Source organism: Phascolarctos cinereus, unplaced genomic scaffold (genome assembly GCF_003287225.1).
Source record: "Phascolarctos cinereus isolate Bilbo 61053 unplaced genomic scaffold, phaCin_HiC Scaffold_4;HRSCAF=312, whole genome shotgun sequence".
Taxonomy (NCBI): Eukaryota; Metazoa; Chordata; class Mammalia; order Diprotodontia; family Phascolarctidae; genus Phascolarctos; species Phascolarctos cinereus.
The window spans coordinates 33,360,592-33,373,018 of record NW_027555847.1 but is presented as its reverse complement, the minus strand read 5'-3'; the positions used below and the strand labels follow the sequence as shown (position 1 = coordinate 33,373,018).

The window sequence follows — 12,427 nt, the reverse complement described above, 5'->3', positions numbered from 1 at the left end:
CTCCTTCATAACTAACTATAAATGACTTCTCTACAATTTAAGCCTTTGAGTATGCTTTTCCAGTTATAATGGTATAGCCTGTGTTTCCTTTAAAATAAATTAAATGGTCTACTCTTCCCCTAAATAGAACCTTTAGAAAACTGGGGTAAGGCTTCTACCTAATTTTCTGGGCTTATTTTAAATGACCTATATCCTGATTTTTAATCCTTAAACAATTTAGGAGATGCTTTACTCTGAATCAGTGTTTCTTGAAAACACTACAGAAGTCTCCTGACCTGGAACTTTGGGAGCAAATAGCATCCATTTTAGCACTTGTGATTAGAGGCAAATTTCATGAAAAAGAATCTGATTAGGAAAAGTCGAGCATTTGGATTGTCCACTGTCTTTAGGTGGGATGCCTGGTTTCTATCCATTTTTTAGTGGATCAAAAAAAAAAAAGACAAATAGCCAGCATTAGTGAGATTCTGAAGAAGGCATAAGTAGTGTGATGGTGCTGAAGAAGCTCTGGTTTGATTTGAAGGAAAACCAAGACTACCAAACTGAATCTTTGCTATAATAGTCATTAGTCTACTTCAGGAGTTATCTGATTTTTTTTCTTTACAATTAAAAAAATGGATGTGAGAAGGTAGTACTATCTAGGGAGGGGGGATAGTATGTGCAAACATCTGGAGGTGAGAAATGGAAGTAATAAATAGTGGTGGGTAGGAACACTTTGGCTGGAACAAAAGCATATGAAAGAAAATAATGTATAATAGGATTAGAAAGGTAGGCTGGGGTCAGATTTGGAAGGGCTTTAAATGCCAAACAGAGGAGACTGCCACAGTGAGAACTTTCAAATTATTATTTCAAGTGATAAATATATAGAATCATAAGATTAAAATTGGTGGGTATCTTAAAATGAGATTTCATTTTCTGGATGAGGGGAAGGGAAAAGAAGAGAATACACATTTATTTAATGCTTACTATGTGTCAGGTACTATGCTAGTGCTTTACAAGTATCTCATTTGATCCTCATGGCAACCCTGCCAAGTAGGTATTATTTTTATCCTTATTTTACAGTTGAGGAACCTGAGGCAAACAGGCCAAGTGACTTGTAAAAGGCAACAAAGCTAGAGTCTGAGGCTGGATTTGAACTCAGATAGTCCTGACTTCAGGTGAAGTGCTCTATCCATTGTACCACCTCATGAGGACACTTAAGGCCAAGAAAAGCTCACACAGAAGAGCAGAGAAACAATCCGAACTGAGTTCCTCTCTCTCTAAACCTAGAGCACTTTCCATATCCCCACAGCACTTCCTTCTAGTATTCTCCATGATGATTCTCAAAACACTGTCTGGTGTGTGAAAATATTTTGAGTTCTGACAAATCTGTTGTCCTATGTTGAACTCTAAATTTTTCAGTGTAGGTCCAAGTTTTGTTTGAAAGAGTTAGTTCTAAACCTCCTTGCCTGTCCAGTGTCTCCAGAGAGTTCAGATCATCTAAGATAAGGCATAGATCTTTCTGAAGCCCCAAACTGGGCTGTTGGATAAGCTTGCCTCTCCCATTGCCTTGGCACTTGGTGTCAGCTCCTCGCCTGCTGGCGTAGATGCACCATTATTGTCTTTTCATCTCGAAAGTTTTTTGATTCCAAATCATTAAAGGTAAAAAAAAGAAAATGGAAATTGAATGAAGATTTATTGCTATAATTGTCTATACTGCCTCCAGTGATGAGTACAGGGAACCATAATTGGTTTCTAATGCTTATGGCTTCTTAGAGCCAACCAGCTCCTCTAGCCACCATGAAGAAAGTTTTTGATTCTCTAGCCATGTGCTGCCTTTCCAATAAGGGATAGTTTTAGGTAGTTCATTAAACACTATTGCTTCAGAAAAACTGAAATTGGGTCATGGCAAAAGGACAATGGAGAGGCTCATGGCAGGCAGAAGTGGGTTGAGACATAATACAAAGAATCATGAAAGAGAACCAGTATAAAGGCTATCATCACTGAAGTATATGCTAAGAAAAGAAGGATTAGACTCATGGCAAGGGTGAGTGATACTTATGGGTAGTCCATGGGATCAACTGCTATCCTCATAATCTCATAATGTCAGGGGAACTCAAAGGGCCCCTGGAATGTTGGGTTGGCTCCCTGCATTGAACTCACGAGAACACATGACTGTCTGTCAAGGGCTGGACAGGTACGAGTGAGTTGAAATCTACATGTTACAGTAAACACCTACAGCTATGAAGATTACAGTCATTGATATATTTTTGAGTATAACATTCATTCATTTAAAATAATTTAATAAGCTGACTAATTTAGAGATACAAAGACAAATGAAACTGTTCCTGCCCTCAAGGAGCTCATATTCTACTGGGAGTGAGACACACACACACAGGGGTGGGGAGAGAGACAGAGAGAGAGAGAGAGAGACAGAGACAGAGAGACAGAGAGACAGAGACAGAGAGAGACATGCACCCTGGATTTAAAGTCAACAGACTTAGGTTCTATTTGCCCTTCTGCTACTGATTCGGTGTGACTTGTCAATTCTATAGCCTTCTCTGTAAACTGGGGTGATGGTAGATTAATTAAGATGAGTGGTTCTCAAAATGTGGTCCTAGCACTCCTAGGGGTCCCTGAGACCTTTTGAGCTAGTTTATATTATGAAAACTATTTTCATGGTAATGTTAACATATTTTAATTTCTAATATGGTAAATATAAAAAGTTATAACTCTAATAAACAAAGCTTTTTTCGGGTCCTCAATTATTTTTAAGAGTGTAATGGTGTCCTGAAACCACAAATTTTGAGAAACACTGGTTTAGATGATCCCCAATTTGCTTTCATTTTTGTTACTAATTTAATTTTTTTTCAATTAAGAAAAATCTGTCCTTTCCTTTTCTCTCTCACCTCCCTACTGAAACAAAAAAGCTTTTATAACAAATATGCCTAATGAAGTCAAACAAATTCCACCATTGGCCATATTAAAAAATATATCTCATTTTGCACCCTGAGTTGATGACCTCTCTATCAGGTGGGAAATAGCCTACTTCACCATTAGTGTTCTATAACCATGGTGATCATTGTATTGATCAGAGTACTAAAGTCTTTCAAAGTTGCTTGCTTTTTACAGTTGTTTTTTATTGTATGAATTTTTCTCCTCATTCTGCTCACTTTACTCTGCACCAGTTCATACAATACTGCCTACATTTCTTTGAAACTATCTTTTTCATAATTTCTTTTTTTTTTTTTAGGCAATTGGGGTTAAGTGACTTGCCCAGGGTCACACAGTTAGTAAGTGTCAAGTGTTTGGTCTGAGGCCAAATTTGAACTCAGGTCCTTCTGACTTCAGGGCCAGTGCTCTATCCACTGCATCACCTAGCTGCCCCTATCTTTCATAATTTCTTATAGCACAAGAGTATTTTATTACATTTAAATACCATGATTTGTTTAGCCATTCCTTAATTGATCGGTATCCTATTAGTTTCCAATTCTTTGCCTACACAAAGAGAGCTACTACAATATTTTTGTATTTCTGGACATTCTTTTTTTCTTTCTCTTTGGGAGCATAGGCTTGGTAGTAGTAGTTGGTCAAAAGATACTGTTTAATAACTTGGCATAGTTCCAAATTTCTTTCCAGAATGGTTGAACCAATTCACAACTCCACCAATAGTGCATGAATGTGATTATTTTCCCATAGCTTCACAAACACTTACAATTTTCCTTTTTTTGTCAGCTTTGTCAATCTGAGGGGTATTTCTTTAATTATTAAGCATTAATTATGTAGTCATTAAGTATTTAATTATGACTGTTCTGGAGGATTTTAAAAATATGACTATTGATAATTAGGATTTCTGACTTAGAAACAGCTTGTCTGGACAAGTTGGCCTTCTTGCTATTTCTCACACATCTTAGTGTCTCTGTATTGGAGATCCTAATCCCATTTATCAGTCAAGGAATGGCTCTTATTCATATAAATTTGTATCAGTTCCTTGTATATTTAAGATGAATCTCTTATCAGATAAACTCACTGTTACTAGTATTCCTTCTAATTTTATTTACATAATTGTTTGTGCAAAACTTTAATTTTATATAATCAAAATTGTCCATTTTATCTTCTGTAGTCCTCTCTGTCATTTGTTTGGTCAAGAACTCTCCCTCCCTCCATGAATGTGAAAGGTAATTTCTTCCTTGCTCCTCTGATTTCTTTATAATGTAGTCCTTTATGTCTAAATCATGTATTCATGTACAATTTATCTTGGTATATGGCATGAAATGTCGATTTATATCATGTTTTTGCCATTCTGCTTGCCTGTTTTTCCAACAGTGTTGTCCAATAATGAATTCTTATCACAGTAGATGGAGTCTTTGGTTTTTATCAAACATTAAGATATTTATTTGCTTTTTTATGTTGTATACCTGTTTCACCGATCAATCTCTCTCTCTTTTAACCAATACTAAATATTTTGACGATTGCTACTTTGTAGTATGTATTGATATCTAATATTGCTAGGCGCTTTTCCTTTATACTTTTTTCTTTATTTCCCTTGATATTTTTTATCTTTGTTCTTCCAGGTGAATTTAATTATTATATTTTCTAGCTCTGTGAACTAATCCATTGGTAGTTTGGTCTGGCACTGAATAATTAAATTATTTTACGTAGTTTTGCTTTTTACTGTATATTGGCTTGGTTTATTCATGAACAAGTAATATTTCTCCAATTGTTTTTTTTCCATAATGAATGATTTATAGTTGTATTCATATAGTGTGTGTGTGTGTGTGTATGTTATTGTGTATGTTATTATATAATAGTAATAATAATAATAGTATGTTATTATAGTATTACACACTATTCCTCTTCCTACATTCTTTGGTCCAACCAAATCAGTCTTCTTGCTATTCTCACACATCTTGGTGCCTTTGTACTGGGCATCCAAAATCCTGGAATGCATTTCCTTCTCACTTTCTCTCCCACAGAATCCCTTACTCCTTCCAGATATTGCAATAGAGCTTGCAAAATTGTGTTAGAAGGAAAAAAAATTCCAGGGCTTTTTCAAGGTCGGCTGATTGAGGGCACATAAAAGTGTGGAACATCTTACCTCAAATGCCACCTGCAATATTTTTAAAACCCCTCTTCATCCCCCAACTGCTCGTGCTCTTCCTAAATAATCTATCTCATATTTATTTATTCAGCTGTTATTTACTTTCATTTATTCAGCTTTCATTTCATTTTCATCTACTGGTTTATGTGTACATTATCTCTCCTCTTAGATACAGTTATCCCTTCCACATCATGGCTTTCCCCCTTGCAATTTCAATATGTTGTGGTTCGGCACAAGAAATTAAATTGGAATCTTTGAGAGTTTTGCAGAAGCTGCAGACACAAAAAGACCAGCAGATGACATAGAAAGAATTTGACAACTCAGAAATGTGTAAATATATGTATAGCTTTGTCTACTATCAACCCAAATTTTACAATAAGGTATTGTAAATACCCCATAAAAGACAAAGAAAAGAAATCAGACTTCTCTGGCACCAAGGGAAGTCCAAACATTTTTAATGTGGATTTTCAGATCACTGGGTCACTAAGCTCCTAACCCCGACAATGTGGAAGGGATAACTGTAGTGAGCTCCTCCCAGGGCAGAGACTCTTATTCAACTTTTGTCTTCGTATCCTCAGTGGCTAGGACAGTTCTTGGTACACAGTAGGTACTTAATAAATGATTCTTGATTGGCTGATCTCTGAAGTAACTTCTACATATAAAATTCTATGACAAACCATAAAGGGGAGAGGAACTTGGCCTATAATGTTCAATACTCTACATCCCTCCCAGTGAGAAAGGCAAGTTGGATTAGACTAGCATTTAATTTCTAAAAGAATTTCTAGCCATACACTGAGATTTCACAAGGTGAAAGGCCAACCATTCGGTTTAATCGCTTCACAGGATCCCTACTGAAACATAAAAAGTCATCAACAATATGAGCCTCGAAGGTCCCCATTTTCTTTTCCTTCTCTCTCTCTTTTTTTTGGGTACATTCTGGCTCAAATAAATGTCTTTATTTTTGCCATGAAGTGCTATAGTGTAAAAGCTGAAAACTCAGTAATTAAGGATGTAGAGGGAGACATTCAGAGAGATTTGAGAGGGAAGTCATCTACTTGCCATCGACACAGGACGGTCGGTTTCTGGTCGTTCCAGCCACTTTTCCAGGCAGACAAGAACATTTTACTGTTTGTGACCTTTCTTCAATGCGGTTCTTATTACAACATCTGTGTGCAGCTATAACTTCACAGGTTCCTCCTTCTGGCAATAAAGAGAGAAGGCATGTGTTAGACCTGCAGAGGCTAATCAAAGCATCTAAGAAAATTAGCATCTAGGATCATGAAAAAAAAAAGGATTAACAGGTGTCATCTCTGTAGATAACCTTGGAATTACAGTATTACAGGTAGAAAAAAATGCACAAATAAATACCACCTTAGTGACCCTACATTGGTACTGGGAAGCATGAAGGCATTGGATGCCTAGTAGAGTCAATTTTGTTGTCGTTCTTCAATCATTTGAGTTGTGTCTTACCCTTCATCGCCCCTCTGTTGTGTTTTTTTTTTGGGGGGAAGAGATACTGGAATGGTTTGTCATTTCCTTTTCCTGCCCATTTTACAGATGAGGAACTGAGGCAAACAGGATTATGTGACTCACCAGGTCACACAGCTAGTAAGTGTGTGAGGCCAGATATGAACTCAGGAAGATGACTCTTCCTAACTTCAAGCCCAATGCTCCATCCACTGCACCACCTAGCTGCCCCCAGCATAGCCAATATGCAGAGTCAAATTCTGCCTGATTCTAATGGTTTAAATTCTCAGAGCCCTCCTTTGCTAAGTCTTTGTGTGTCTGATTCCCTGGGGTCTTTCTAATGACAAGCAACTGGAAATCACAGCAATACGGAATAGATGAGGTTGGGAAATTGACTTGAAATCAATGCTTTCCACCTTCAACCACCTTCAACAAGGCTGCATTTTAAACCCAGTTGTGGAGTGTTGTGCCAGATTGCTTTCCTCCGATCCAGACTTTATCCGCATGTGAAAGAATAGATGAAGAGCAAGCATGTGGACTTTAAGTCACATCTCAATTCTCAGCTATTGGCACATTTCTTACAGATTGAAGTAGTCCAGATCTTACTGGGATGGTGATCTATTGCCATCCAGAGTGAGGCATCTGTGGGAGTGTGAGAAACCTTTCAGGCCTTGGGGATCCCACTTAAGCCAGTTATTTCTGCAGGGAAGCTAAAGGTACTCCAGTAGGTGAATGAAAGGAATCAATTCTCCTCTCTAGCCTTCTTCCCCTAAATACTTGGTTTAATGCTCAAGATGGATCTCAATCCCATTATGGGATCTGGCCCTCAGAATGTCAGTGATCTATTTAATTGGCCAAATATGTTTTAGCTCACTGTCACTTGTAAGCCTATCTACTTTTTATGTTCAGGCTGGTTGCAAGGTGGTCAGCACTCATCTGGTCAGCTATCTGGGACGCTGGAACCCCTAGCTGTCTACAAGGTGTCATCTCCTGAATGAAGCCTTTCCTTAGCCCTATTTTATATTTAATGGCTTGTAGGGGGCACTAGGAATACAGTTAAAAAGACTAAAAAGTCCCTGCTCTGAAGAAACTCTTATTCTTCCTCGATTCAGAGCTAGAAGGGTAAATAGAAAGAATTTATTCCAGCCCTGTCCCTTTCCAGATAGAGGAAATTGAGGTTAAATGACTTGTCCAAGGTCACATGGCTAGTAAGTGGTAGAGTTGACAAGTTGTTTCCTTTCAGTCAAATGTAAGCTTCTTGAGGGCAAGGGCTATTTTGGTTTTGCTCTTGCATCCCTAGAGACTGGCACACAATCATGCCTTCTGGTAAATGCTTGCTGAATTGAAAGACTTTTTCTCAATTGTTTGGGTTTTCCCCAATTACTTTGTCTTTACTTAGTTGTAAATCCATGTTGTATCGGCCCAATAGATAGTAAGCTCCTTGAGGTCAGGGACTGTATTGTTTCATCTTTGTTCCTCAAATGCCTAGCACACATTTTATTACTTTTGATGGGAGACCATCCAGAACAGCAGTTTTACTGGTGATAATATGTGCTATGAAAACCCCCTCCCCTACCTAACATACTTACCAACTCATCTGAGATCAATGATAGCTAAAATTTACATAGCTCTTTAAGTTTTTGAAGTAATTTACAAGTATCTGATTTGATCTTCACTACAACCATAGAAAGGGCTATTCTTCACATTTTTCAGATGAGGAAACTGAGGCTAAGTGATTTTAAATGACTTCCCAGGGTCATACAGCTAGCAAGTGCCCAAAGGAGCATTGCAACTCAGTTTTCCTTGACTCCAAATCTAGCATGGTCTAGGTTTTCAAAGTGGGTGATACCATCCCCTGGGGGGATGCTGGAACAATCCAGGGAGGCAGTATTATTTTTTAAATGATACAATTTTCAAAAAAACCCCCAAACATTAAAGGTTTAAAGAAAGTAGATTTCCAGGGGGGTGCTGAGTAATTTTTTTTTGAAAAGGGACAAATAAGTTTGGAAACCTGTGTGTGACTAAATCTTCCAGCAATCACAGCCTTAGAGAGTTGCCTGTGGGCTCTGAGATACTCAGTAATTTGGTCAGGATCACACAGCTTGGACAAGTTGGAAAAAGGACTTGAATCCAAGTTTTCCAGATCTGAGGCTTACTATTTGTTCTACAGGTACTGCCTCTCACCTTTCACATAGTAGGTGCATACTTAGGGCTTGTTGAATTAAAAGGAATATATAATCATAGCAGCAACAAAATAGTATTAATGAAGAATAGGGCTGATTGTGCATTAATCTTTAGCCTGGCTGACCTGCAGTCAGATGCATGTAGCTCATAATCACCAGGTAACAGCATCCTAGGTCTAATCTAGAAGAATTATTTCTGATATCATGAAACTGTCCCTAATTTTAGTGGTACTGTCTGGGCTTGAGAGGATGACTGGAACCATGTTCCTGACTGAAACTAGCATGATCTGATTAGAAGGTACATCAAGCAAAGTAACAGACTTGCCTTGACCCTCTAGATAGCACATTTAGTACCTATATAGAATATTGTATAACTATACACTATAATATACTATAGTTCAATAAACCATAGAATACTTATCTGTCTGCTTAGCCATCTTAGAGTTAATTAAACCAATTACAAATACCATTTGGATATCATATCCATCGTAATGTACACCTACAGGGAGTGGAGGGCAAAGCTAGTCTAGCAATCAGTGTGTATTAAACCTACAGAATCCCATGGGAATTTTAAAAGTCAAGTCTTGGGAGCAGCTTGGTGGCACAGTGGATAGAGCACCGGCCCTGGAGTCAGGAGGACCTGCGTTCAAATCCAGTCTCAGACCAAACACTTGACACTTACTAGCTGTGTGACCCTGGGCAAGTCATTTAACCCTGCTTGCCTAAGCAAAAAAAAAAAAAGTCAAGTCTCCATTTCTTCCTTTGACAGGAATGATGGAATTAGAGTAAGGAAGACTTGGGTTCAAATTGTACTGACATTTACCAGCCATATGACAAGAGTGTTTCATTCCTTTGAGGCTCCACTACTAGAGACTATTATCCATCGGTGACCATAGATAGTTTGAAATTTCCACCAGTGAAGGTAGCACTCACAGTGAGAGTCCTTGCTGCCATGAACTCACATGCCCTTGTGACACTGGCCAGTTGATGTATTCATGGACAGAACTTCCAAGCAGGTAGATGTCTTAATCATAAGGGTGTTCCATGTTATGTATTCCACGTCAAAAAGTCTCCCCATCACCACTTATCATGTTTTTCTAGGTACTTTACCGATGTTCTTTTAGATGCCAATCATTCATTATCTCACACTTGTACATGCCAATAGACAGTTATACATAGCATGAAACTTAGAAATCACCAGGAAGTCACAGTGCAAGTTAGTATTCGTCTAACCTGCTCCAACCCAAGGTGGTGATTTGGAGTTAGTGAAGAATCCAACAGGAGTGGCTCAATGTTACTCAGCTTTTTCTTTCCATTAAATCTTATTTATAAGGTAAGTGACTGTAGGCCACTTCATCCTCTGGCTAATTGCATTCTGGGAATCAAGGAGATATGGCTGTAAATGGCAAACTCTTCCACTCATGACAAAATGAACTATTAAGTCAGTTAACATGCAGATAGGCCTGTGTTCACAGAGCCTGGTACTAGGTGTATATGAGTGCAGAGAAGGCCATCATTACCTCAATATTGGGAGTTTCAATTTCCCCATTTGCTAGAATGGTCTGATATTCCCAGATCTCCACTGCCAATTTATTCAATGCAAACTAGAATAAATTAATCTATCCATTCAATCCTATTGCTCAAGCATTCCAGCCAGTATTGCTTGCTGCCTTGATCTACTCTGCCATTAATTGCGTTCCAGAAAAAACACAATATTTCAAGGGTTGTCAAGTTCCAAAGGAAAAAATGAATTATTGGCTGGGTAATGTTAACAAGGCTTCATAACTTTACAGTGGGATTTAGTTATAGTGTATTAATAATATTTACAAATTATGTTTGTCAGGGAAACCTTCTTTGAAGTATAGTTCTAAGCTATGGCATATTATGCTATAGTGCACTATAGTCTACTATGCCGTCCCAACCATACAATATCATACCATACCATACCTTGCCGTAACATATCACAACATAGTAAGATTGGCAAAACAAGTCCTACTACAATATTTACTATATTGTACTATATTATATCATATACTACCATTATAGATTTTATTTGCTATAGTAAAACAATATTGGGGCAATTGAGGCAATGAGCACAGTGGATAGAATGCTGACCTGGAATCAGGAAGACCTTAGTTCATATCTGGTTTCTGACATTTACTAGCTGTGTGACCCTGGGCAAGTCACTTAACCCTGTTTGCCTCAGTTTCCTTATCTGTAAAATGAACTGGGGAAGTAAATGATAAACCACTCCAGTATCTTTGCCATGAAAACCCCAGATGAGGTCATGAAGAGTCAGATGAAATGACTGATCAACAACAAGAAAAATAATAGTAAATAGTGGTAAATATTATAAATAATACAGAAGTGATAAAGAATATAAAATAATAGTAAATAGTAAAATACAACAGTGCTATATTAAACAGTACATGGAATATAGTATAGCTACATACTATATATAGTGTTGTTAAAATACAATCTTCTATATAATATATGGTTTATACTATTTATCATAGTATTTGCTATATTTGCTATAAGTAAATTTTATTATATTATTTAATTAATTTATATAATTTATTCATTATAGTAAATAAAAGAATATATACAATATAAATACATATGAAACATATATACACATGGTTGTATCATATACTATCATATATTAAATACTTTACATATGTAGTAGATATATACATACATGTGTAAATAGTATATTATATACTATTGACTATAGTAAGACTAGTAAAATTAGCAGATTAGTTATAAGACTAGTAGAACTAGTTCTATTATTATTATTCAGTATATATTGTTCAGTCATTTTTCAGTCATGTCTAACTCTTCGCAATCCCATTTGTTTTTTTGTTTTTTGTTTTCTTGGCAAAGACACTGGGGTGGTTTGCCATTTCCTCCTCCAGCTCATTTTACAGATGAGGAACTGGGGCAAACAGGGTGAAGTGACTTATCCAAGGTCACATGGTTAGTGAGTATCTGAAGCCAGTTTTGAACTTAAGAAGAGGAATCTTCCTGACTTCAGGCCCGGCACTTTATGCATACACTGCATCACCTAGTTGCCTTATATAAATAATATAATATACTTTTATATGTATGCATATGTAAATATATATATTACATATGTATATATTTGACTATAGAACATGCTATATTATATATATGGTGAGTATACCATAATAAGAATAGTTCTGTTAGTCAAACTTGTCTTACTGTGTTTACTACTTACTACTTAAAATAGTGTACAGTATAGTATATAGCATAACTACCATTTGTATCATACCATAATATAATATAGCAAGCCTAGTAAAACTGGCTTTCTTTTTACTTTGTTTGTTTATTTGTTCTGTGCATCTTGAAGGGAACTCACTGTTTCCTTTGGACCACAAAGGACACATTTTTAGGAAATAGTGAACTGTTTTGGGAGGAAATAAAAGACCATGACTCGTTGTCAAAGACAAAGATTGACTTTTCCCAGCACTCTTGAAACTTGGCTTGGATAAGTGCTATTAGTCCATTTCCTCCCCAGGAAATGGGGATATAAAATCCTGGCTGCACTGTTGTATTCTCTGAGAATGGAGACCAAGAACCAAAATAATATATCAATTTTTCCCTTGCTAAAGGAGAAGAATCCATTTTGTCATTAGCCTGTCTTGGAAATGATACCTGTCCTTTCTAATCTCTTAAATTT

At 36.9% G+C, this 12,427-nt stretch overlaps 1 protein-coding gene across 2 annotated transcripts in view; it reads right to left on the bottom strand.

Annotated features, from left to right (window-relative positions):
* Positions 1-12,427, bottom strand: part of TAFA1 (TAFA chemokine like family member 1) — a 515,546-nt gene that overhangs the window by 87,556 nt on the left and 415,563 nt on the right. The window contains exon 3 of one of the 2 annotated variants that reach the window (XM_078152141.1): positions 6,137-6,274. In XM_078152141.1, the coding sequence (XP_078008267.1) occupies positions 6,137-6,274 (138 nt within the window). Of the gene's footprint in view, positions 1-6,136; positions 6,278-12,427 lie in introns of both variants that reach the window. The other variant, XM_021007590.2, reaches the window with a different exon arrangement.